The sequence below is a fragment of the Etheostoma cragini genome, chromosome 24 (genome assembly GCF_013103735.1).
Source record: "Etheostoma cragini isolate CJK2018 chromosome 24, CSU_Ecrag_1.0, whole genome shotgun sequence".
Classification (NCBI taxonomy): domain Eukaryota; kingdom Metazoa; phylum Chordata; class Actinopteri; order Perciformes; family Percidae; genus Etheostoma; species Etheostoma cragini.
This window is the reverse complement of record NC_048430.1, coordinates 893,793-920,883: the sequence shown is the minus strand read 5'-3', so window position 1 is coordinate 920,883 and position 27,091 is coordinate 893,793. Positions and strand designations below refer to the sequence as shown.

Sequence of the window (27,091 nt, the reverse complement as noted above, 5' to 3'; positions counted from 1 at the left end):
TTGAGGGGGGAACCGAGTGTTTATTCAACTTTCCTGCTTTGGTTTGACCACAGTCACTCCAAAGAAAGACATTTATTCCACACCCAAAGTCAACAACAAACAAATTATTTGCAATTTACAGTCATATGTTGCATTTACAGTTTGATTTTTTTTAAAGGAGTTAAAAGGTTTTCGGTTGAAAGCGTAAATGAGTTCTTGCACAGAACTTAATAATTTAGGTTCAAGCATCATTTTCAGTTTTTATTCCATTAAAGTTAAGAACTACTTATTGCTATATTAACTCTTGCCATATCCCGGCTTCTGGACGTGCATGTGCTGGAAATAAAAGGCCAAATGAAAAGGTTTTTATTGGCTATGAACAGTTCTTATGCAATCTGCTCTTAGACCACATCTCTTTAAACTTTAATATTATTGGCTCTTTTTCCAGTTTATGCAAGTTTACAATCCCTCTAAACTCCTCGTTTTCGTTCACGTTTCATGTTAGCACCTCAGACTTTATCTTTTCCACACACATGCATTTCCCTGCGGAGTACTGGTGCTCCAGATTGTATATCTATTGAAAAGGTAAATAAATTATGTCCTACCGGTCACACAGCTCTAGCAGACACAGCAGAGACTTCAACCGCTTATGGGAAATGCAACCATGTGTAGAAAAATCTAACCGTCGACTTGTATGCTCACAGAAAGAGGAGTCCATGTGCTATAATTTTCTGATGATGATGTCACTCCTCCAAAAAAGGGCTGTTTCTGTCCATTTTGCGTTGGTTTTAGGAGAAGCACACAGGGCCAATGTCCAGGCCGAACTCCTGATCGGGCTTTCCAACGTCCATTGGGGCCACGTCCACGACGGGCAGCCTGGCCGAGGTTTGAGTCCTGTACTCAATCACTGTCTTGCCCCACTCTCCGTTTGAGATCTGAGAGAAAAGAAAGCCAGATTAATCAGTAAGAGTGTCTTCCAATCCCTAGGGTTGGGCATCATTTTAAGTTCAACAACTCAACAATTCAGATTCTTCCTTTAAATTACGGTTCTCATTGATTCCGATTCTTTGAGGGATGGTGTTGAAACGAGTCACATGCTCCATGGCTGCAACACAACAAGCGCCTACGGAGTCCAAAACTTGTGCACGTTCACTTGCAACCGATGATAAACAATTACAAACTTTATCCATTAAGGAACCATTCCCAGTTAAAACCAATTCCCGATGCCCGACCCTACCAATGGCTCTCGGTTGAATCTGAGGATTCTGTGAGGACTTACCGAGCAGCCGTCCTCGATGACGGTGTATCGGAGGCGGTTGTTTCCTTGAGCTCTCAGCTCCTGGCCGTTAGAGCCTCGGAGGACCAGAGCTTTCTTCAGGTTGGTGCTCTTCACGTCTTTATAAGCCACGCTGTTCCTGCAGTGGTAGGTGATGCTCTGGTGAGACTCTTTGGACAAAAGCTGCAGCAGCTTCAGCTGAACCGCCACGGCATTGGGCTGCTCCTCCGTATTTCCATAGCGGAACTGAAATCAGATGTCAAGTTGGCATGATTACTAATAAAACAACCCCAATAAAGATTTTAAAGCTTCAACAGAATGCCTAAGTCTTCATTTCTTACTCTGGTTCCACTGTTCATGTCTGCTCCATACCAGACGGGTTTGTTGGCACTGGGAATGGATTTCGTCCACCAGGCTTTGCGGGGAATGTTGGCCGGATTGGCGGAGATGCAGGTCTCACCGCTTTCCATATTACAGAAAACTCTGATGGCATCTTTTGTGCTTCCTTGATTTGGATCAATCCAGTACTCACCTGTATGAAATGTGCAAGGTTAAATAAATAAATAAACAAACAAACATGTATGGAAAAATCTTTTTAGAAAATAAGAAACAGAAAACTTTAGAAAAAGAGCCCACCGCTCTGTTTTTGAGGGTAGCACTGCTTGATGTCCTGGCAGGTTTTGGCGGGGTTCATCTGGCTGCCGTCAGGACTGCGGAGGTTCCGCAGATGTCCACTGAGGGTCTTCAGCGTGGCGTGGACTCCCGTGTCTGCACGCAAGAGGACAGAGTTCTTATTGGGAAGGGCTTCATCTCTATTCATGTCTGGAAGTGGAGGAGGATCCGCAGCCACATCGTCCTCGACAAACTCCACAGCTTCTGGCACAGTGCCTTTCCCGTCGTAATCGTAAGGGGCAGCGAAAAGGTCTTCCATAGCTGTGGAGGGTGGTCCGGGGGGGCCTGGGGGGCCAGATGGCCCGGCATCGCCAGGCGGACCCTGAAAAAAAAAAATTGGGTCAGGAAACAAAATAACTGCCATCTGCTTCAGCTAATGAGGTTTAAGTAGTCACAAAATAATGTTTGCAAGCAAGCATTTAACAGTGATTGCTTCCTGTTTCTCAGCCGAGCCGCTCTAATGAGGACGATGTTTAGCTCAGCGAGTTAACTGATAACACAACATCAAAGTCACTCTGAGGATAATACCAATAAGATGATTGTTTATAATGTAAAAAAGTAATCTTGTGTCACATGTGCGCCGATGTCCCCGATGGAGCCTCTGCTTCCGGGAGCGCCCATTGGTCCAGGCTGACCGATGTTTCCTTCCTTTCCAGGGGGACCAGACACTCCTGGAGGACCCTAGACGGTAAAAGAGGGAGTCACCCCCACTGTAAAGTAAGGCAGAGCTGCACGTAGACTGATATTAAAATTCCAAGCACTGTGATATTTTACACCTACCCTCGGCCCAGCTGGTCCAACGATACCCGTTGCTCCCATCTCCCCTTGTTGGCCCTGAAATAGAAATGAATATGTCAATGTTTCAGTATCAATGTTTCCCTGAACTAACTAGACATAGTAGTATCTGAAGTATTTTGAGTGGTCTAATGTATACACATTTTCCTTACAGTTGTTCCTGGCAAACCATGGAGTCCAGTGAAACCTCTGTGTCCTTTCTGACCCCTCTCTCCTTGTTCTCCAGCTGCTCCTTTCTCTCCCTGTGGTCCTTGAGGGCCCTAAAATGAGACACAGGATGACAATTAAACACGTGATTGGAAAACTCATTGTTTTACACTGATTAGAAAGTGTTAAATTGTTGTTTTTGAGGCTTCAATAAGGTAAAAAATTGTCATGCTTACCACTTTTCCCCGTACTCCAGGTGATCCTTGGGGTCCAGAGGAGCCTCTGGCACCCTAAACTCAAAACAAGCAGAAAGATATGACCGAGTCGACTTGGCATTTGTGATGGGATCAACAGACAGATATGTGGTTGACATTTACTTGAACTGAGTTGTATTTGTGTTTGAGGAACTCACGTTATCGCCTCTCTGTCCTGGACTCCCCGTCATTCCCACAGGACCCTCCGTCCCTGGAGACCCGGGAGCTCCAGCCAGACCCTCTGGACCACTGTTGCCCTTATCTCCCTGAGAACACACACACACACACACACACACACACACCAGTGAATAGTACACACAGCTGTATACAAGGTGCCATTAGTGTAGGGGACTAAATGTGCCATATATTTCATCTTACCCTTTCCCCTACGAGACCGTCCCTCCCAGGAGGCCCCTCCGCTCCAGCGATTCCCTGATAAAACACAGATAAAGACTTGGTTAACTTCCCACAGGGAAAACTTAAAGTTCAGAAGTGTAACATAAAAGCGGAGTCATCAGCAAAGAAACAATTATATTGATGCGTTACAGAGATGAGATTTCTATCTTAATTTAATTTGTATTCAATTGTCCAGTTGTTTTTCCCAATAGTTGTCTTCCCTAAAGCAAGTGTTCACATGCTGCTGCCATATTAAATAATATATAAATACATGTAAATAAACAATCTGATATATTATTGCATTTTTTCAGATAGTTTGGCTTTGATATACCATATTTTGAAATGAGTCGAATAGTCAGAAAGTATTTTTTTAAGTCATACAGTGGTTCATGTTTTCATAAAAAAGCAGCAGTGACTGAAAAGTGACTTCAAATTTAAAAAACATCAGCTAAATGCTTGACAAACCTCAGGGCCAGGCTCTCCTCTTGGCCCCGTGGCTCCCGGTAAACCAGCTCCACCAGAAGGCCCTTTGCCACCTTGAACTCCAGCAGCTCCAGCTTTTCCAGGCGGACCCTGATGAGTAGATAAATATAAAGAATGAATCAGTTTCATCACAGAGACATAGTCTCGCTCTGTGTGGCTAAAACAAGGACCAGCCAACGCTGTCAGAAGGAAGACGTACAGCAGGACCGGGCAGTCCCAGCACGCCCGCCTCTCCTCTCAGTCCAGGCTGACCCACAATCCCTCGCTGTCCTGTGGTGCCAGCAGGTCCTGGAGGCCCATCAGGCCCCTGAAATAGAAACACATCAACAGACAACGTAAGAAAAACTGTCTTTGACAGGGCAGGCTGTAATGACAACAAATAATGACAAGAACATAAAAGAGACATATAGAAACCATGTAAAACATTGACAGTACAAACACGTACACAACGCTAAAACAGTGCAAGAAGAAGCCATTGAAACATCTCAGGATCTGTGTGTCCGACTCAGCCCAAACTTAAAGATGATCATCTTACCGGAGCGCCGTCCTCTCCAGATTCTCCCTTCTCTCCAGAGCTGCCCGGTGCACCCGAAGGTCCGCTCTCTCCCTGACGTCCTGTGGGTCCGTTCTCCCCAATAATCCCAGGAGGTCCCTGCTTTCCTGGAGCACCTATAGGCCCGTCGGCGCCAACAGCACCCTGAAACACACACACAATCTTTTCTCTAATCCAAACTTTAAAAATACTAAATGTGACTTGATGAACCCAGTGCAGGTGTGAGACTGACACACTGGGAAGAGTCTCATTGATATCATGCAGATTGGTGAACCCTTAGAAGCAATGAACTCACAACAGAGCCAGCTGGTCCAACTCCTCCAGGCAGCCCAGGGAAACCAGCGGATCCCTGTGGGAAGGAAACACTTCTAGTGAGATTGATAAAGATCTTTTTATGGCTTGCAGGAAATCTGTCTTGGACAAACAAACAGTACGTGCTGTTTAAAGAACTCAACACAACATATTGACTATATACAGAGTGTTACATCACTCTGCAGTGACATGATCAACACAACAGCCCACTGCCTGATGTACAACACATAACAGTCGTCAGTCGCCTTATCAACATAAGATCCTGGTAAAAGAAAAGTAAAAATGTATGTGTGTGTGTTTAACACAAAAGCAGCATTTCAGGAGTTAGGCAGGCTTGCCATTTAGGGCTTTGATGGACAGAGGGACAAAAATAAGACCTGGTTTAATGATAATAACAAAGACTGGGAACACACCAAGGTCATGAACTAAGAAATAGCAAATGTTGAAATATGGAGTCTAACTCACCGTTGCACCTTGTGTTCCCCTAGCACCTTTCAGTCCAGTCACACCAACTGGTCCCTAGAAACACACATATACACACACACGAGTAGCAGTTGGGGATGGATCCAATGTATTCAACTGACTTGTATGACATGTTTTTGACAGTGCGTTTACCTGTCCTCCAGCTTTCCCAGCCATCCCCTGGGGTCCAGGTGACCCTCCCTCTCCCTTCAGTCCGGCTTCGCCAATTTCACCTTTAACCCCAGGCTGACCATCAGGACCCTGGGAACCAAACAGCAAGATAATTTAGCCTTTTATTGGTTTACTCATGGGTATTCATGACTGCCCCGTCTTTAGCGGCCACTTACAGAAGTCCCAGGGAAGCCGACAGCACCCGTTGGACCAGGCTCACCAGAAGAACCCTGTTCATATCAACACACACGCGCACACACACACACACAAGCACACACACGCACACACACACTTTATGAAGAAGAAAATGGACGTACAGCCAATCAAAGAAAAACAACAATTTGTTTCCAATTTAATAGTAAAATAAAATGTTCCACTGACGGGGATTCCTCTGGTGCCTCGGCGTCCTGCAGGTCCTTGTGGGCCAGTTTCTCCCTGAATTAAAAGAGATCAAATAATTCCAGTAAATTGTAAAACAATACTTTCCTAAAACATGGCATTAAAGTATCTTTTTATTAAAATCTGGACTTAACAAAAAGTCCTTTTACAGAGGGGTGTCCAACTTTTAATACAAAAGCGGACTCCTATAACTCCGACACAGTTACACTGTTCTTTTTCTCAATTTCAGTCAAATATTGTGTGATTTTTTGTGATTTTGCAGATTGTTTTTTCACCTTCTCTCCATTGGGTCCACTGGGACCGACAGGTCCAACAGAACCAGGAAGACCCTTTGAATAAAAGAAAAAAAACGTATATATTATAAGTAAAATATCACTCATTACACAAATCAATGTCATTTCTGATACTGCACACACCTCTTCACCTGTAATAGTCTTACATATTATCCACTGTCAGTTACTGGTAGTTTTATATGCTCGTTTTATGTGTTGTTTCATGCGTCATGTCTTTTTAATGCGCTGGTTTTATTGTCAAGTGTCTTTAAGTACCATGTAAAGCTAAGTCTAAGTCTAGTCTAAGTCTAAAGCGCTATATAAGAAAACAATAAATGTTATATTACACAACAGAAAGCTCAATTGTAAGATTGCCAGCCACTGCCTGTGAATGTTTTTAGTCTTAGTGGGGTCAGATGAAGGATTTCTTCTTCTGCAGCATGATCTTGTGTCCTGACGACTCACCCGTGCTCCGTCAGCTCCGGCTTTCCCCTCGGCTCCGCTCTCTCCAACAGAGCCCTGTCAGGAGAAGTTAACCTTATCAGTGCCTCAGGTTCAACACACCAGAAACTCTTCCTCTCTTTCCCACATTTCCCAGTATTACTTTTGACAAGACTCCAAAGACCCGGCTCAGACTTGATGCATCAAACACATGAGGACAGAGAAATTGGGACACGAGGAGCAGATATGCTGCTCTACTCAGGGTCATGTCAGTGGAGAAATCTTTAACTCACTGCATCTCCCTTTGGGCCTGAAGGTCCTGATAAGCCTCTCTCCCCTGGCATCCCCTGAAGTCCTGGACCTCCTGGCTCTCCGGCAGCGCCCTTTGGACCAATGCTACCCTAAACGTACAGGGAGAAAAGTGTCACAGATTAGGTTTATTGTAAATAAATATAATAATAATAATAAACATTATGTAGGGATTTGGTACTTGAAGAGTCAGGGTTGCTATGGGTCCAATACCTTGGGCCCATCTGGTCCTGGTCCACCCGGACTACCTTTGGGTCCCTGCAGACCATTGGGTCCGATTTCACCCCTCTCTCCTGGAGCGCCTCGTTCACCCTGCAAGGACAACCACGATTCAAGAGGCTCGTTGTCACATGCACAGTAAAGACAGCTTACACAGCTTACACAGCTTACACTGCACAATGAAAAGCTTATTTTGACATTTTTTATTACTCAAAAATATGATAAGGAGAATAATAAAACAAAGCTAATACAGATAAGAAAAACAGTGTATAGCTGAAATGAAAGAAAATCATTTCCAACATTTTATTTAACAAATTGAACCTCAAATTGGATTTAAAAGGCACCACTAAAAAAGAATGACAGTTACATTATGACGCTTAGTTTCTACTAATATTCACTCACAAAAGAAGAGTGTCTTTCCCAATGTGTGGCAGCCTTTCGTGATGCGTCTATGGCACCAGTTGATAAAACCCGACATATTGAGAGCCTATATTAAGCCCATTTGAGAATGGTAGTGGACTTACCCTCCGACCTGTAGCTCCAGCTGCACCTGCCTCTCCAGCAAGACCCTGGGAAAAACACATTAGGCTTAATGTAATATGCTGAAAAGAACTGCTCGTTATCCGTATGACATATTATTGTTCAATATAGGATTTGATGGCTAATCAAAACAAATGCAAGTGTAATCTCTATAGAAACCGTACCTCAGCCCCTGGTTTTCCTGACTCTCCAGGTGGTCCTGGCATACCGGGCAAACCCTAAAAAACACAAAATCATTTTTCAAATGTTTTAAATGTAATGCTAATAACAGGAATTACATATTATGAGTAATTTATTATGAGTAGATTATGAGATGTACCTGGAAACCATGCAGCCCCTGTGGTCCCTGCTCTCCTCTCTTTCCTGCAGGACCCTGGAGGAAAGAAAACAGAATGTAAAATCCTGCTGACATGGTGTTATCACATCACTGACGATGGATGCTTACCGCTGGGCCGGCTGGGCCAGCAGCGCCTTCCTCTCCGTCTTTCCCGTTCACCCCCTAGAAGACACAAACAGCATCTATCAGGACATTTGGACTGATGATTTTAAGATTTATTATGAAGTAGAGATGCTCCGATACATTTCTTGCTTCCTGATACCGATTTCCTATCCCTGAACTTGTGAAGAACATAAACAAAGTACTTTAACGTAGACTTAAACTAGGTGGTATCGCATAGATGCATGAATTCCAGCGATACAGTATTTCAGGCAGTATCAGAGGCTTTTCTCATTCTTCGTTAATGGAACATCTCTAGTATTAAAAGGACTTTGTATCAATACTAAAAACAACTTGCCCGTTGGCCTGGAGGCCCAGAGCTGCCAGCTTCTCCGGTCTTCCCAGCATCACCCTTCAAATCAGAAACCACAGAAGTCATCATCTGAACATCTGCACAGTATCTCTCAATTTATTTAAGTTACAGTACATAAACATATACTGACAGCAAAGCCTTTAGGGCCCGGCAGACCCATGGGTCCGGCTGAACCTCGGTTTCCTGTAGAGCCAGCTGGGCCTGGCTTGCCATCGTCTCCTGCTGAGCCCTGGAGAGACAGATGATAATTTTAATACATGCACGGGAAGATACCTTTCTATTTCATTGTTTTGGTATGCAGTGAATGTAAATGAAGAAAAAGCTTGGCGTACCATTGGTCCTTGCTTTCCCTCTGATCCCTGGGCGCCAATCAGTCCCGTCAGACCCTGGGAATCAGACACGGATACAGAACAACATCAGATAACCTTGTTCTCAATAGTCAATATTCAATAAATATTGTTTAGTAATTTAACATGGAGCATTATTCCTGATATTTGTTGTTATATTTAATGTAGATTTGATGCGGTGTAAAACCTGTTTGGTCATTATTTTTCATGTGAAGCTTGTATAAACAAAGTGCTTTATGTTCCTACTCAAAAAACACTCACAGGTGAGAGGGAGGGGATTGAAAACCATGGGACAATTTATCAAAAACTGTTGTGGGAGTGTCTTAAGACTGGGTGGAAAAGCAGTATTTCACAGCCCTTTCTGCGTGTAGGTCTGTTGCACATGAAACCACGCCCAACAGTGACATCACGGCGTACTGACCCACCCAGGAGTCCACTTCTACATCACTCCATCAAGGTGAACAGTTAAACCCCTCCACGACTCAAAGACTTTCTGCTAAATTCAAGTTGCTCAAAAAGCAAGTCTAAAATTTCCTGTCACACACAGGAAGTTTTGTTACTGCCAAAACGGACATTAAATGACAATATTGGATATGTTTGCTTTACCCGAGCTCCTGTTAAACCTGGCTCCCCATTACGTCCTTGATCTCCATCTAAACCTTTGGCGCCGCCCGACCCGGTCAGTCCTCTTTCCCCCTGGGCTCCCTGATGGAACCAATGGCACGGTTGAGAAAAATCACAATTAACAACAGCGGTTCAGTTCTTCCGTTGTCTGCATTTTGAAGGGAACTCACCTTCTGGCCTGGTAGTCCATCTGCACCTGGGAAACCGCGGTTTCCTGGAGCGCCCTACAACAAACAAACAAATGTTTCCAGATTGGAGTTTCAGGATGGAAGTAAGATCATGAAACATACTCTCTGATAAAAAAGGATGGAAAAGATGAAGTCAAAGTTGACTCACTGATTCCCCTGGAGATCCTGGAGGCCCGATGGATCCAGCATCACCTCGGGGGCCACGCTTCCCGTCCTCTCCCATCGGGCCCAGCGGACCCGGAGCACCATGGTCACCCTAACCCAGCAACCAATAATCAGTCAGTCTCCTCCAATCAACTTTTGTGGTCTTTATTTTTAGAGTGGTAAAGGGACTTACTCTTTCTCCCTTAAACCCAGCTTCTCCTTTGAATCCAGGCAGTCCACCTTCGCCCTGAGAAACAGGATCAAACATTAGAGGTACGGGTAGAAGAGAAGGAAATGGAGACAGAGACTTACTACAGGGCTAGAAAGGTACCAATTGGCCCTTTGGTCCGGATGTTCCTGTCATTCCCTGGGGGCCGGGGGGGCCGGGTGCCCCCAACAGCCCTGCTGGACCCTGGACGCCTGCTAGACCCTGGGGAAAAGATACACATTTCATAAAAACGTTCATTAAAAAAGGTTCTATATGTAACTTAATGTTTCTAAAACAGTGTGATTTTTCATCTGATGATCATAAATAACCTGCAACAGCAAACCAGACTCTAAGGGAAAAAAGAACGCTGTTTGTAATAAGTTGTTATTAATGTCTTCGCAAGGGTCAGATTTTTCCCACAAAATGAAACAAAATGATTTACGACACATAGTAGTAAGTAAAGTAAGTTAACGTATGCAACAATGCATTTGTGACTTATTTACTTATTGTAAACTACTACATAACCTCCTGGTAACGCTAACTCTGTGATATACAGTGAGTGATGAAGTCCTGTAAAGAAAAGACCTTTACAACATTATATAGACCGGACAACTGAAAGTTTAATCAAGAACATGACCCGGAGATTTAGAGATAATTAAAATAGTTATTAGTTGCAGCTCCAACCCAGTTATAATATACACAAAAATTACTGCTACATATTGTGTGCTACTAATTATCAAAGCTGTAACATTTGTGATTTTTAACATTTTTTTAAAGTCAAAATGTCACCATGAGCTGTATATGAGTGTTTTAACAATTATTTAAAACAGCCGCTAGAATTAACACCAACTGAAAGTTACATATGACCAGTTCCACAACAGATTCACAGGGTCTACAAACCGATAGTACATAGGTGTACTTACTGCTTGGCCGCGACTGCCTTGAGCTCCATCAGGTCCTGAGGCACCCTAATAAAAGCAAAATATTAACTCATCATTAATAGTCTAAAGCCTGATACAGTCCAACACTAACACAGGTTTGAAAGAAAGACGGAGTGATGGCTTTGTAACACACCTGCTGCCCCTGCGGCCCGGGGGGGCCTACGTGACCGGCGTCTCCTCTGGGTCCCTGCTGTCCTGGACTTCCTCGGACCCCCGTTGGCCCTTGTTCTCCCTGCACCAGAACTCAGATTCAGTACTTTTTTCTAAAAGCGATTTCCAAGGTCTTTTTTTTAAATTTAGGAGCTCAGATTTGGGCATGGTTTGGCAGCATGTCGAGGATCAGTAGAAGAAAACAAGTCTTTTCTTTTCTCACTTGTAACCTTTATCAACAGTTATCTGTTCTGGCTTTCATCCATCAGCCCTGCAGGGTATCGTGGGGCGTAATGAACTGCAGTAAGGGTCAATGCATGTTTATGTTTTGCAACCGTCACAGTATTGGTTTGAAAGTTCTGCCAAGATCTCAAATTTACTACGAGAGAATTCAAGATTTCTCTGTCAGATAAATAAGACCCATGATAAAAATGGTTTATGTTACGTCTCCACTCTTCTCAAAGTGTTTCTAGTCTACAGTTCTACAACGTTGTGAACAATCTCACCTTTATTCCTGGGTTCCCGGGAAATCCTGCAACACCGGGGATTCCTATTGGGCCCTGTAGTGAAAGGAACTTTTATTAAATATTCATAACTAGTTGCTGAGTTGGCTCAGTTGCAAAAAAAAACATAAAACGTCCTGTCCAAAACTAGTGATGCAATAAAGTAGACTAGTAAGTAGAATTGTAAATAATAATGCTACCCTTTTGGGAAGTGTGTAAACTAATTTTCTTGCAGAGAGAACGGCGATAACCTTATTCCCAATTTATCTAAGTACATTTCTACAGTACTGAGAAGTCCTTACCAGAGGACCGGGTTTGCCGACATGGCCGGCTGCACCCCGTTTGCCCTGGAAGGGAAAGAAAGTGTCTCAATCCTGCAACATCCTTTTTTGCGCTTTCTCCTAAATGAACACAGAGGTTTTGCTTTCCTTACCACAGGACCAGTTGGTCCGGCTCGGCCTCTTTCTCCCTGCATGCCCGCCGGTCCCTGAACACAACAGAACATGAGCTCAGCATCTGTATGAATGACATCTGTATGAAATGCTGTGGTGGTGAGTTGTGATGTACTGGAGGTGTTGCCTACCACTGGGCCTGGAGCACCCATTGCCCCCGGAGTGCCAGATTTACCCTGCAGGGTGCAAAGACACCGAAACAATGCGGGTTGGAAATGTGCAGTTTAAAACAAAAAAGAAACAGCGGATTAAAGACTTTCATTCGACATTAGGAAAAGATCATTACGTGAAATCATTAGCATTCTTAGCAATTTTGTCTTTCACACACGACTCTTTATAATAATCTTAATATTAATAATACAAAGAATCGTCCAATTTGAGAACCACAACATTAGATGACAACTATCCACCTTGGCTCCAGCAGGTCCAGACTCGCCTTTTGGCCCCAGAAGACCAGCATGTCCCTGTTGGGGAGATATAAATACAAAAAAAAACGTACATAAAAGCATGAAACATAGTCAGGAAAAGTGAGGCATTGTACCACTTTTGATCAGGGAGCATGCATTGCTAGGCAACAGTGTGACTTACCTTATGGCCTTTCAGTCCTGGGTGACCTGGAAGTCCCGGGAACCCTCGTGGACCCTGAAATCAAACACACAAAAACCCACTGGGTGAGAAAACATGTCTACAAGTCATAATAAGTGGTGACTGTTCATACGTTAGATAAGATTACGAATAAGAGTGCACGCAGATTTAACTACCCCCCCCCTCTGTTTCCTCATGACAGGATCAGAAGTGGGATGGCAGTGGCTGAGGGAGTTGGGTTAGGACCCAGAGGGTTGTTTGTTCAAGTCCCAGTGTGGACCAAAGAACAGAGTGTGGACTGGTAGCAAGGTGCTAAACCCCCCACTAACTCTGACACCTCTCCATGTGTGTATTGGGTCCTGTGTGTGTGTGTGTGTGTGTGTGTGTCTCTGTGCTTTCTTAAAAAAAAAAAAAATAATAATAATTTCTCCACCGGGGATCAAAAAACAGTATACATGATTAGAAAAGGTTTTATTGCCTCAATAAGTACACTTATGTGGAATTTGCCTTGTTAAAAGGTACACAGTAACAGGCATGTTAAACATGAATATTAAATAAATACAATACAGAAAAATAAATGTATACATGCTAAGTAACGGATGCATTATTTAAAAAAAAAAAAGGCTGAATGTGTTGAGCGCATATTTTGAAAAGAATATATAGTGCATGCATTGGGCAGATGTGAAGTCCAGGGCTTGACTGTGCTACTTAATAAGGATTATTGATATTATAATTTACGCAATGTTGGTATGAATGCTGGGAGGTGATTGGTTACCACAGATCCTGGAAATCCTGGTTCTCCCGGAGCACCGTCAGGTCCAGGTTCTCCCTGAGCAGGAGAACCGAGATGGATCATTACTGATATATAATTACTGAGAATATCAAAAGTATATTCTGCACTTTCAAGAGGATGCGTGTATGCTCGACTCACATCAGGACCAGTTTTTCCCGGAGGCCCATCTTGTCCTCGATGACCCGGCTCACCCTGGGGACCAACCCAAGGAGACGTCACTTAACTTTCACAAAATTCTGCACACTCACATGTTATTCTAACATCGCAGGTTTAGAAACACCAATGACTCCCCATGGATGCTTGACGTGGATAAATGAACATTAGATATAAAATAACATATGGAGAAGCAGAAAAGTCCCTACCATTGGTCCTGGATCTCCACCCTCTCCTGGGGTTCCCTGAACTCCAGGTGGACCCTGAACAGGATATTAATGACAGACACTTATGATACATGGAGATGTACAGAGTTCGTACATCAAGTCTGATGACAGGAGGTAATAAATCACATCAAAGTTAAGCCTTTAAATATTTGCTATGACGCCAAAACTTACTTGACTTCCAGTTGAGCCTGGGGGTCCTCTTGGTCCAGTTTCACCCTATAACATGTCATACAGCGTGCTTAAAATCGTACATTATAGCGTCCTCATTATATGTACATTATAGCACACTTCCCAACTCTGCATATATGTTTGGTGTGCAGCACTCACGCGTGTTCCTGATACCATCCCAGCCAGACTAGACTTCTCACCAAAACCTGAAGCCATCTGGGACACCAGGTTGCCCTTTTGGGAATACATTTAATTCAGATAAATGTTCAAAACACTGTTAAGATAGAGCTTTTTTCTTCTCTATGAACTATGCGGATTTTGTCATCGACTCAGAGCTAAACTCACCCCAGGGTGGGTGGGATGACCTGCTGGTCCTGGCTCTCCTGGATTTCCTGGCACACCGGGCTCGCCGTCAAATCCTGGAGGGCCTGCATATCCCTGCAGGGTGTATGGGGGGAGATCATCAATGAGAGGCAACATAGTGAGACTCTGAGACACCACCATACTGCACTAAGTGCAACCTGCACCATTGGTTTATTTACATTGTAGCATACTGTTTAAGCAGTGGCACATTTTTATATTCCTCTCCTGTATAATTCAAATATTTGTTCTTGTAATTTATTCCTATTATTACTATTATTTCAAGTATATTTCATGTGTTTTGTATGTATGTACTGTATAGTGTATCCTAGTATTTCATTTATATTCTGTGCTGTGTGACTGATTTTTCTGCTGTAACACCATCATTTCCCGTTTTGGGGCAGTCATATCGGTGGGATGATAGGAGCTTGTAGAGCATACTTACCCGTCTGCCTTTAAAGCCTCGTTGTCCAGTGGATCCCTGAGCTCCTGGAGGACCCTGAACCAGGAACACACGGATGAGAGGAACACATTTTACACATATGACATGTACTGTACACAACCACCAAACAATCCATCATCTTCAGAGGGCTGTTAGAAGAGTACTACCTTACAGTCACGGTAAAGTAGGATTATTCCAAAATATAGGCCCATCAATCTATGCATTTCTACTTTTATTTATTTTGCCTTTCTAAAACAGGTCGGCCAACAGTACTGCAGCTATTGCACTTCGTCCAGGTATTTCCAAATATAACCACCATTATGATATTCTTTAGTGCCCTCTAGTGTCAAAATGAATGCATGGAGTTCATTATAAGGGAGATCATACCTAAGAGCCTTCTGTCAGCTATTAATTATTTAATCCTATGTATACAGTATATATTTATATATACTATCAAATTATACACAATGACACATGTCAGGTGAAACAATGGAGGGATTAAAAGCAAGAAAAACCCACCGGGGGGCCTGTGGGTCCAGGGAGCCCCACAACCTGAGAGTACAAACAAAACAGCTTTAAGACCTTGTAGACAAAATACATGGGAAATAAAAAAGGAAGAAAATGTATTAATTGAAAGATAGTTTTTTTATTTTGCTTACATATGGGATGTCACCCGGTTCACCTTTCTGTCCCTGTGAAGAAAGCATTAACGATTTGTTTTACTTTAAGAACAATCATTTGTAAACTTGTTAATTATGAATTAACTATGAATCCATGTCAGAAGGAATCAGGACTTACCTTGCTCATAATTTCTTGGGGAAAACACAAAAAAAAGATGAGTTAATTACATGTATACTCAACCTGCACAGTGAGATGTATACACACACCTAATCCTAAATGATTATTTACTAGCTTTCTGTGGCTCTCAGCTGTTTTTATCTCATTTTAGGGTGACCTCCTACCACCAGTCCAGGGACAGCTGGAGGATGTAAAATAGCCTCCAGGCTAGTTCTGGCACATTTTACTTATATGTATTATTAGTGTGCATAGTCCCTGAAAGAAAGAAATAATCTCCTGCATTTATCATTTAGCGTAAAAGATAGTTACATAATGATTAATACACTAATTAATAATGATTAATTGTAATAACACCCACTGAAAACCTTGCTGCAGTGATGTGAAAGTGTAATTTTTTTATTTTAATAAAATTAACACAGGTAATTTTTACTATCTTGTTTATTTTTTATTGACAAAGTGCAGTAAGCATAGAATTGGGTAAGCAATACTAGCACATGAACAAAAAGTGTACAAACTTGAGGATAAAAATGAAATAACACAAAAAACTACATACAAGGCAATACTGCCATGTGAAAGCCTAGTGGCTCTTAGAAAAGGACCAGACCATAGATACCTTGGACAACAGGCTAATTCATCTCACCTATCCTCCTGCTGGCGCTGGCGAAGCCGTCACACACGGGGCAGCACTCGCCCTCGGGTGTGGCCACCTTCTCGCAGTTTGACAGCAGCTCACACTGCACCTCGTCACAGAGGGCGACACCGTTGTCGCAGACGCACACGCGACAAGGTTGCGGTTTCCAGATGTCGTTGTGCTGGTAGACCTCCCCGTCGACCGTGCAGCTGTCCCCTTTCCTCTCATCTGCAGCTGCAAATGAGGACAGGTGTTTTAAAAGAAGCACATTCCAGGTCTACTCCCTCAATAATAGGATTAGAAATATAACTGACCTGTTATAGGGTCTGCGGTGGGAGTGGATGTGGAAGCTGCAGTTAAGCACATAGGGCAGCACTCGCCCTCGGGGGTCACGGTTTGACAGTCCCCGAGGTCCTCGCAAACCACATCTTCACACACAGCGGTCCCCATGTCGCACAAACAGATCCGACACGGCTCCGGGTTCCACATGTCATTGTGGGCGTAGACTTCTCCGTTTTCTGTGCAGGTATCTTTAGAAAACAGAAACAGAGAAATTAAAATCAGTAGACCTACATGGGATTGGTTTTTTAGTTTCTTTTTGAAACTGTCGACCATGTACCTCAAATTTAACAGTCAAAGTTCTTCTTGCCAAGAGTTATGAGAAGATTGTTACCTAGCTCCCAGGCTAGCAGTTTCACTATTTCCAGGCTTTATGCTAAGCTAAGGTAACCAGCTGGAGCTTCTAAATATGTCATCCAGAAGTCAAGAGTGGTATTGATCTTGTCATCCAACTCTTGGTGAAAAAAAACAAGTATTTCCCAAAATGTTATAAATTCTAATGACACATTCTCTAAACAGAGTGTTTCTCAAACGGGGGATACATGTACCCCTAAGGGTACTTTGGACCACTGCAGAGGGTATGTGAACGTTTTGCAGAAATACTATAATTCCTAAAATAACTATTCAATAATAATGAATGAATGAAGTTATGGATTCTAAACATTTGAAATGTAGCATTTAAATGTTTTTGTTTTTAAAACAAGGTTATTGTTTAGTGAATCTATCACTGCCGGCACTTTATTGTAGCTCTTTATACCGACTATTTATTCTAACAACAATGTTTGGTGGTACATTATTGAAAAAAGTTTGAGAAACACTGCTCTAACATGCCGAATTCATGCCAGAAATCATTCTAAAATAGGTCAAAAGTAGTCCATTAAGCCCCTATGTGGAGATTTGTTGTGATTTTAGCATCTTCCAAATTACTGTGACAGCAGAAGCTATTGTTTGTAGTAAAATGCTGGTGCAGCCCACTAATCCCAGTGTGTAGAGGGGTTGTTATGGAGTCTCCAAAGTCACACATTAAATACAACACATAAGGGCTTGAAACAGTGCATCGAAGAAAAAAGCAATTTATTGAAATACTTAACGCCTTAATTGGTGCTGAAATAGAAAGCAACTCACAATAAGCACAAAGACTAATAAATGTGGTAATTGCTTAATCATAAGTGAATATAAAAGGGCAATGACCACCATGGCCTTGGACATGGTGTAGGAGGCAGCCGTTTCCCAGAGGAATACACCTTATTTGGTACACAAGTTACTCTCAACTTCTTTTTGTGTAGCAGTAAATTGCAACCAATGTTGTTGCTGCACAAAAGTTGAGAAGTGATCTTATTGGGCAAAAAGTAATGTATTCCTTTTGCAAACAGACAGCGCAGTCAAAGGGAAACTCTGAACACAATACTGTAGCATTAAAAAGAAGATCATTTAAAGGTCGGGTGCAGAGGATGGAGCCTGAAGAAGAGGTCTTCGGGCTGGGAGAGATGACAAAGACCACCAGCAGTCCTGACACAGACGGGGAAGACTGTCCGGACTGCTGAAGGTTAAGGGAAGTCAACGTAAACACTGCAAAAAAACAACCAGGATGCATCAGCAGTTACCAGTTTCAGTGTCTGTGTAAGGCTGCCACGCGTCAGCCAAGCACACGGGGCAGCACTCGCCCTCTGGGGTCTCAGTGGTCTCGCAGTCAAATACAGCCTCACACACCACGTCCTCACAAACCACCATCCCCGTGTCACATATACAGACTCGACAGGGCTCTGGCTTCCATATCTGATCGTTGGAGTAGACTTTGCCGTCTTCTGTACAGGAATCTTTGTAAAAAAGAACAGCATCTGACATCAGTACCCAGGGACGCTGTTTGTCAGCTGATAGTAGGTGAATCACATTAAGCATGCCATTTGTAGGTTATCGGGAGAGATCCACTGCATGTATACTCATTTTATGATGTTATATTTTATTTACATGTTCAAAACTAAATCAATCAATCAATCAACTGTTGCTGGTTTCTCAACTTCAACATGCCATAAACACATCAAGTGTGCAGTCAGTGGTCTGTGTGATTTCATTTTCTGAACTTAGCAGACTGTTCTAGTTGTTGTATTATTTGCCTTAAGACCACATTATTGATGATAATCTAAAATCTCATTGTGAAGATACTTTTGCAAAAGCACCACCTGTCAACCCTACAACATTGTGGTCAAGAGTATAGTGATACCTGATTTTCTGATCGCCCAGCCATGTAAGCAAGCTTTTCCAATTCCGATAGTATAGTAACTGATTTCATTAGAGATGGCTTCAAATGCCATGCTTGTTGGGAAAACGCAACAATACAGATGAAAACATGTAAGAGAGGAAAACAATGGGATGAAAACTAAAAAAAACAACATATATTGTGACTAAATGGATGACTTTGGGGCTTTTGACAAACAAGAACATCATTGCCAAGTGATGGAGAGGGATTTGAAAGAGGTAAAAACATTCATCTGATCACCTCTAGCACAGTGACCATCCAAAAAGATATAAAAGTCTATTTTTAATCCACATAAATACCCACCTAGGTGGAGTTTGTAAAGGCGGATATTTCATGGAAGACACAGACCGACATCTAAATCTGCTCCGCCAAATATTAAATATTTATCACCAGTGCCATTGTCCGTGCTAGGAGGAGGATGTGGTGCTGCAGCGGAGCACACAGGGCCACCCTCGCCCTCGGGGGCCTCGGTTGGTTGGCAGTGACTGAGCTCCTCACACACCCCCTCCTCACACTCCACAGTCCCTGTGTCGCACACACACCTCACACACCCCCTCCTCACACTCCACAGTCCCTGTGTCGCACACACACACACACATCAGACACGGCTCTGGGCTCCATGTCTGATGGTGGGAGTGGGCTTTTCCGTTGTCCGTGCAGGTAACTTCATGAGACAGAAGAGGAATCACTAATGTGGGCGATTCCCTATCAGCTGGCAATGATGGGGTGCATCATTATAGGGTTTCAATCATGAGACCTACAGCAGAGTGTGTGCAAATTGTCCTCAGCTATTTACCATCAAAACTTCCAGAAAATCCAGAAAAACCCTAGATCTACTCCCCTTTCCTCCCTAAAATGGAAATCTAGTAACAATAATGTCTGGTCTATTATAGCTCTGTCTAAACTCATCCAGACTCCACCAGTTTAAACCAAGAGAAAACAATCCTAATTTGTGTGGCCTGCAACTCAAAACCCTGTAAACACAACAAGGGCAAAGCTGGTTCCCTCAGCTTGACTTGTGGGGCCTGTGGGGAAAGCAAGGAGGACAAGGATCTTTCCTGACATCCATGGACAAAGCTTAAAGGAATACTACGTAACTTTTCCCACTTCGATCCCCTCCAGGTTGTCTCATTGGAACTACAGCTCGCGCTAAAACTTACACAGTGTTCCTTTAAGAACCAAGTTTTTCATCAGTAGTAGTACGGGTTCAGCCTCCAGAGGAACATTACCTGTAGTCCACATCTAGACGTCCCGTTGTGAACTCCCAGGTGTTTCAGGTATTCTAGCTAATTAGAGCCAGGTTGACGTTGGGTGGAGCTCTTCACTTTTACCAGACTCTTTGGGACTTGTTTTCCACTCAATTTTAATTTGGCCAACACTTCGAAAACTGAAAAGATTCAATAGAAAGTTGACAACAGCCCCTGCTGCTGTCCTAATTTCCGCAACAGCCTGAACACTGACAGATCAGAACGCTAAAAACATCCCTACCGGATCGGCATCCCTACAGGAGCCTCACTGGGACAAAAGAGTTGGAGGTGACAAATGTTAAAAAGCCAGGAGCTTTCCATTTCCTGTGCAGCTGTCAGAGTCAAACAGAGCAACATCTGGACATTGTGCATGTGAAGCGTGCACACCACTTTAAAGCACTTCTAAGATCATGAAACATTCGCTGTGTGTAGGAGACATAGGTATTAAATCTGATAATAAACAAGAGATGTCTTAAAGGCCAATTCAGTTTCTTTCAATTAAAACCAAAGCAGTAGAATATAGGTCGGCAAAAGTGAACCAAAAAGGCAATAACACCATCTAAATGTTGAATTTAATGGTATCGTTTGATTTTAGATTGCAGACTTCCACATAAAAACCTTTAAAAACACACCTTAATATATCAAAAAAAGCTAACGTAGCCTGACTGTAATTTCCACATTTGGCCAGCAGGCTGCAGCCATCGCCAAGCAGTGCAGGTCATCAGCTGTGTGACTTGATTCATTCATGTTGCATGCAGAGAAAAAGACATAAAGGAACACTCAAGGCCAATAAACTTTATAACTGTGTGACATGAAGCCTCATCATTATGACCTTCTCGCTTTAAAGGGAAATTCCACAGATTATAGCCCTCTAAATCAGTTTATTTAAACTGTTTTATAAAGCTGTCTGTGGCTCTGGAGGGTGAAAATAACCCTCACGTCGTCATGCCATCTCGAGACGACATGGGCATGTACCGGCAAGGAAGTTACCTATTGCATTATGGGGATTGTAGTCTCCATCTGCTTTAGGAGCTTGCCCTTGACTAAAAAAGAATGGTATTTTAGCCTATGCAACATCTTCAATCCATTTAATCTGTCTCTCAAAAGTCACTTAACTTCATAGAAATGAATGCAACACTAAATTCTTATGTGGACCAGTACACTATATGAAGAGATCTTGTTTTTCAAATTGTAGTGAAGTGAATGATTGATGTAAATCTGACATCAGGGGAAGACTGACAGCTTGTTGATACATACAAAATATGTGATTGCAAACACCCTCTCAGACACTTTAGGCAAACTGCCACTGAGGCACTAAGGCAGTCAGGGACTAGACTGTGGTTGGACTCGACAGCTATTGGCTGTGAATGTGTCTGTATGCAAGTGTGTAATCATCTTTGCACCAAAAATGTCTGCAACGTGAACATAAAACAAGATGAGACCTTCAGTTTTCCTGTTCGCACATTCTGGAACACAAGAGCAAGATTATAGTTACCTCTCAACACTATCACGTGTATATGGAGTTCTTTCATTTAGTCACTCTGTGTGTGTGAATGCAATTATATCAAGAAAAAAGGGATGTTTTTCAAGAAAGAAATTTAGACACTCAAAAAATGCCATTGATTCAATCTGATTTACAGATAAAGAAAAAAGTCTGCAAAGCTACAACAGTAAAGAACTCATACTCAAACTCAACTTTTCGACAAGTAGCATTTTCTCAACTTGATTTAATACAATGACACAGAGAAAATAAATGCCTTACTGGTTTAAAGTCAGTAAAACCAAAAGTAGACATGTTTTTTGCTTTGCATTTCCTTTTCACACAGTGTGTACTCTGCTGGTCAAGGATCAAAGGCCTGAGAAAAAAAGAAAAGTATCTGGAAAGAAAGTGCAAAACTAAAGAAGAAGAAAGGGGGAAAAAGCAACAACAAAAAGAAAAGGCCACCTGCTACGAGCTCTGGGAGCATTTTGGAATCCTGGCAGTTTGGTGACGTCCTGAGTACTAACTGTGTGGCGGAGCCTCTCCCCGCGAGGGAGGCTGGTTTTTTAAAAGCTGGAGTTATTTCAGTGGAAACCACAGAGGCTGGATTATACGTTGGGCTTGTATAGAACTTGTGGCTCGCGTTTATTTGGAGACCACAGAGGTGCCACACCCGGAGAACCCTCCTGCTGCAGCATGTATGAGACAGCAACTCCAAAATCCATGAGCAGGAGGTTTATTCAGCAGGTTGTTAAGGCAACACAGGTTTTATTACAAGTTTTAGAGCATTTTCTATCCTTCTGCAACTGCCTTGTTTTGTGAATATTGCTCTTGGTCTCTATAATTGTATCCTGCAAAAATGCATTTATAGTACTGAGGTTTACAGATAATGTATATTATTATTGAAGTTCTGCAGAAGGTTAAGATAATCTCCTATGGTCCCAAATTATACTTTTTAGCCATTTAAATGTGATTATGGCTCGGAAATACAGAATGAAAGCAATTATCATGACTAACTGTGGACTTCCTTTAAAGTGGCAACTGTCCACTGGTCTCTGACTTTGTGGTTTGCAGACGCCTGAACCTCCTCAGTGCAGGTTTATTATTAAACCGTGTTCACATAAACTGCACCTTAGACCAGAGGTTCCCAAGCCGGGGGTTGGAGCTCCTCAATCCCAAGATGATTCATTTCTATTTTTGTCATCTTTTTCTTACTTTTGTAAGTTTTGCAAACAGGTATCTAAGACAACCACACACTATAATTATGTCAAGACATAGTGCAGTTTTCTTGTAAAATACTTGATACTTTCAGCTCTCCAGGCCTTGAAATGAAACTATAGAAGGAACATACATTTATTTACATTCATTATATTCTCACTAAGATCATAAGGGTCATATCTAAAAAGACAGAAAGTCTGGGTACCACTGCTCATCGGTGTACACTGCTGTCATATCCCAATGAATGGCCAATTAAATCCAATATTGAGTTTAAATATTTGCCTTGAAACCTGTGAAAACATGTGGAGAGAGATACAAATTAGCTTGAGCCTGCTGCTGCTGAGTCGCTCCATTCAAAGTCAAACTGAATCAAACATTCCCATCCACCAAGCCAAGAAGAACAGCACACTAAAATGTTAAATGAGCATGTTGAGATCTGAACAAGATGTCTGCCAGTATCATAAATCTCAGACTGTTCATCAACATCAACAACAACAACAACAGCTGACACACCTGGCTCTGTATTCAACTTAAAATCACACTTGAACAACGCAGGATTTCTGAGTTCTGACAGATGTTTAATGAAGGTGAAACAGTATTAATTTACCTCATAACAGAAACTTCCTAAGGCTTATTTGTTACTGTTTCTATGCACTTGGGGGAAAGACAGTGGTCTGGAAACGCAGGGACTCACAGGTGGTTGAAACATGATTCTGAATGCATTTATGCACCAAAACATCGCGCTTATTTTTCAGATTTTCCTCTAATATTCGTGGTCTTTCTTGTCTTTTCTTTCTGCGGATTAATTTTACCCCCATCTGTTTCCCCCAGTCGTTATGCTAATCTAAGCTAGGCTAAGCTAAGCTAAGCGGCGGCTGGTTGTATAATGGAGCTTCATGTTTAACTACAATATTTTTCTATTCTCTTTTATAAAAGCAAATAAGTTTATTTCCCCAAATGTGAAGGAATTTCATTAATTACACTAACCAGACGTTCTTGTTGGTCAGTGGGCGGATCACATAGCCCCCCCCCCCCCCCCCCCCCCCCCCCCCCCCATGTTCATGGCTGTGCATTGACTTTCATTCGTTATGTACATTTGGTAATTAGAATAGTAGCTTTAACGTGGTCGTAGTTACAACAGCAGCAGCACAGTAGTGTAGGGTCAGGTTAAGGTCCTACAGCCATTTTTAACATTCAAGTAGCCTCACTGCAACCCAAATATTCCCAGTAAGTCCTGAAAAAAATGATGTTCATATCTTGACTGTAGACAGGGCTCTGAGACCGAGAGACTCGCCCACGAGCAAAATCAGCCCCTCTGATTCATAGTTTAATCATTTAACAACCATGCAACATAATAACTCACCAAAAGTTGCGACTAAAACGTAACGAGTTAGCGGTCACTGAGGTCTCTTCCGGGTCCTTCTAGCCTCTACAGGGGATTTTCTATCCAGCCTGGAACTTCCAGCCTTTTTCGGGGTCGTTGAGCATTAAATCCAAACCCTTACATCCAAGATTTATCCACTTTATGTCCATAATTCATCGCGTTTTGGCTCATATATGCCGCTAGCTCGCGGCTCCGTGTCTGCTCTCCTGTGTTTACGGAAGTAAAGCCAATGGAATGCCCATATATGGGAGACAACGTCATCCAAAGAGTATGGAGGCTGAAAGAGGACAATCCTCCCAGTCAAGCTGGCTAGTATGCGATCAAAGATGCTATAGTGCAGAAGACAGATATCTACCGTTTTACAGAGGATAATGACCTCACTGGTTTGAGAATTGGCATATATTTATATTATACCCTACATATTTGGGCCTTTTTTTTGAAGAAATTTAAATAGTATGTGCTTTATATTAGTTATAATGTTTATAATGTATATTTTTGCTTATGGAAGAATTATTTTAGACACACAAATGCTTGTGTAGCATTGCTAATTGGTGTAATATTAATAAATATGTCATTATTATGTTGATTACTGGCATAAGTAAATGTAATGAGGCAAAAGCGTCTGCACTTTCTTATAAAAAATGTATTTATTTTGTCATCTGTATAAGTTATGATGATTATTTCTTCACAGTGTGACTCCCAAGACATATGAGAAGTGTTTTAGAGTTTTTATTGCTCTATCTGTGATATCAATACATATCTGCAAGATTCATGTTCCGTTTTATTTATTTATTTGTCTTTAAGCAAGACCATGGATGCTCCAAAAAGCCTTTAGATTACAAAAAAAACGTTCAACTTGAATGCAGCCCAAAGGCCAGAAAAAAAGTTAGGCCAGTGAGGCACATTTCACATCCATCCATCCATCCTCTCACTCTGGGTGTGTCTTGTCTGCCTCTGGCCCGAAGTCTGACCAAAATTAGTGGCCTGCTTCTGTCCATCCCATCTGCAAGGCCACATCATTATAGCTATGGTACTCTAAACCCCATCATTCAGCCTCGACCTCGCACTGAAATAGACCAGCACTGCAGCCTGAAGAGGGGGGGGGGGGGGGGGGGGGGGGGGGGGGGGAGAGGATATTTTGACCCAGGAACACATCCACTGGGATGTTTTGTTTTAGATTTTTCTTTTTGCCACATCTCTATCTTTGAGGTCTTGATTTGCAGATTTTGTCTCAGCAGTGTGAGGCCAATTTACGCTAAACATTAATGTCACTTTTCTACCAAGAGGATGGAGCTTGCTATCACTTTACACATTTCTAATTGACCCCTTAAAGTTTTGTAGCAGTCACTAGATATGTTGTGTCAAGAAGCACTCTTTGTCGTTCCTTAGTGGCTTCTTAAACAGGAAAACGGGGTCTCGTTAAAGTATAACAAGCCTTTCTGGAAGGGTTGTGTCTGCTTGTGGGTGTGAGTTTAAACTTCACTTCTCAAAACCACAAGTGTGGTCCACTTGCTGGGAGGCAGAGCGGCCCAGTTTCACTTAGATAGTAAAGCACCAAAATCTGCAAGAGGTGAGAAACTTCTCAAACCACTTCCTACATTTTCAAAAATCATGGACCAGGATCATATGGGAAAGACATACACAGCTGTCCCATTGATAAAAAATACAGAGGTAAATGTTTTCACAGGGCTTGATCACACAGTCGTAAATCATCAGAAGAAAACAAATCCAGAATGAATGAAGGACTATTGAGGAAAACATGGTGTATATTCAACATTTGGAGCATTGTAAATAAAGCTGTATGGGTGTGTTGGAGTAAATGTAACTATATGTAGCTCTAAAGTTTATATTTCTGCATGGGGCAGATGTTTATTTCCGTGCAAATGCCGACAGAAGTGCAAGAATACCTAATGAAAAGCATATTTTAAAACCTTGTTGTGTTGCAGTTTTGCACAAACCTCCAAGCATCTGAAACATCTCAGGTATCAACACAGAAAACCAATCAGAGGGCAGGAGGAGCAGACACATCTGGGCGGCTGTCACTCACCTTTCTTTGAGTCTTCTTGGCAGGTCACGGCGATCACCTGAGCCAAGGTGATGAGCAGGCAGACGGTAATCCTAGGGAGTAACGAGGGGCCCATGTCTGCACGCCAGACATGCAGCGTCCTCACACACAGACACACAGACACACTAGGAAGTCGCAGAGAGAGAGAGTCCAGCCCCGAGCTACAGCATCCAGACTGAAAAATCCAAAAATCCCTGAGTGGAACGGGCTCCTGGATGAGCGATTACTGAAAACTGAAACAAGCTCCGTCTTTAACCCCCTCGCCGCCTCCCTCCCATCTCTCACTCTCCTCCTCCTCTCTCATCATTTTGTCTTGCTTTATTTTCGAGGCCAACCTCCTCCTCGGGGCCCTCACATGTTGCCTTGGAGATGCGACTAATTAAAGGCTATATGAAATGTGTCCATGATGAAAGCAAATGAGATGAATGATGTTTAAAAAAAACGTTTGGAAGCTCAAGTGGAGCGTTTCTTTTCAGGACTTTTTTTTTTTAGAGCTAAAACCCAACAAATCCACATGCAGGATTTACAGTTTGCTGGCGACCTTTTACTTGCTTTGTGGTTCAAAAATAATGTCTCATTGACTTAAACAACCAAATGTTTCATGTTTTGAGGGTTTTTCCCGCTACACCAATGGAGGTCTGAGTTGCATGCCAGTAATCCACTTTTTGGTTTCCCTGTCGTGTACATCTGTTCCTTAACAAATGAATGGGTAACTTTTTGTTGTGACATAATAAAAGGGGTTTAGATGTCTAGATCTTGGGCTCCAATCCTCTATGTCTGCAGATGGGAAAAATCCTTACATCCTCCTCTAATTTTAAGTTTTACTACCGGCTTTAATTAAAGCTGCTCCGATCAAATTTGTTTTTGCATTAACAATGGATGAAGTGACAATGTGCAA

General features: G+C 42.5%; 1 protein-coding gene across 4 annotated transcripts; it reads right to left on the bottom strand.

Moving 5' to 3' along the window:
• Nucleotides 1-26,443, bottom strand: col5a2b (collagen, type V, alpha 2b). Of its 4 annotated transcripts, none has more exons than XM_034864389.1 (56): nucleotides 26,176-26,439; nucleotides 18,147-18,359; nucleotides 16,518-16,733; nucleotides 16,213-16,437; nucleotides 15,573-15,586; nucleotides 15,434-15,466; nucleotides 15,294-15,326; nucleotides 14,778-14,831; nucleotides 14,318-14,410; nucleotides 14,132-14,206; nucleotides 13,976-14,020; nucleotides 13,787-13,840; nucleotides 13,563-13,616; nucleotides 13,407-13,460; nucleotides 12,635-12,688; nucleotides 12,457-12,510; nucleotides 12,178-12,222; nucleotides 12,028-12,081; nucleotides 11,897-11,941; nucleotides 11,598-11,651; nucleotides 11,075-11,173; nucleotides 10,924-10,968; nucleotides 10,124-10,222; nucleotides 9,986-10,039; nucleotides 9,797-9,904; nucleotides 9,631-9,684; nucleotides 9,443-9,541; nucleotides 8,822-8,875; nucleotides 8,620-8,718; nucleotides 8,475-8,528; nucleotides 8,126-8,179; nucleotides 8,000-8,053; nucleotides 7,845-7,898; nucleotides 7,665-7,709; nucleotides 7,135-7,233; nucleotides 6,906-7,013; nucleotides 6,637-6,690; nucleotides 6,175-6,228; nucleotides 5,882-5,935; nucleotides 5,677-5,730; nucleotides 5,483-5,590; nucleotides 5,333-5,386; nucleotides 4,851-4,904; nucleotides 4,538-4,699; nucleotides 4,202-4,309; nucleotides 3,985-4,092; nucleotides 3,502-3,555; nucleotides 3,282-3,389; nucleotides 3,106-3,159; nucleotides 2,875-2,982; nucleotides 2,708-2,761; nucleotides 2,501-2,608; nucleotides 1,892-2,249; nucleotides 1,597-1,787; nucleotides 1,259-1,501; nucleotides 1-914 (listed from the first exon to the last, which is right to left on the bottom strand). In XM_034864389.1, exons 1-56 carry the CDS (start codon nucleotides 26,267-26,269, stop codon nucleotides 768-770), a joined length of 4,977 nt encoding a protein of 1,658 aa, XP_034720280.1. In that variant the 5' UTR covers nucleotides 26,270-26,439; the 3' UTR covers nucleotides 1-767. The 4 variants fall into 4 exon arrangements, with proteins under 4 accessions (XP_034720280.1, XP_034720281.1, XP_034720282.1 ...); XM_034864390.1 differs by lacking the exons at nucleotides 18,147-18,359; nucleotides 26,176-26,439 and adding exons at nucleotides 19,190-19,341; nucleotides 19,397-19,413 and having other exon boundaries at nucleotides 12,028-12,084; nucleotides 12,181-12,222; XM_034864391.1 differs by lacking the exon at nucleotides 18,147-18,359 and having other exon boundaries at nucleotides 12,028-12,084; nucleotides 12,181-12,222; nucleotides 26,176-26,443.
• Nucleotides 26,444-27,091: the final 648 nt, after the last annotated feature.

What these genes read in the sequence shown, in the direction of transcription:
- col5a2b (XM_034864389.1), bottom strand. Translation starts at nt 26,269, where the DNA reads ATGGGCCCCTCGTTACTCCCTAGGATTACCGTCTGCCTGCTCATCACC. An exon ending in CTGGAGTACGGGGAAAAGTG is followed by an intron (nt 2,983 to 3,105) that starts GTAAGCATGACA and finishes GTCTCATTTTAG; the next exon opens with GGCCCTCAAGGACCACAGGG. An exon ending in ACATGAACAGTGGAACCAGA is followed by an intron (nt 1,502 to 1,596) that starts GTAAGAAATGAA and finishes ATCTGATTTCAG; the next exon opens with TTCCGCTATGGAAATACGGA.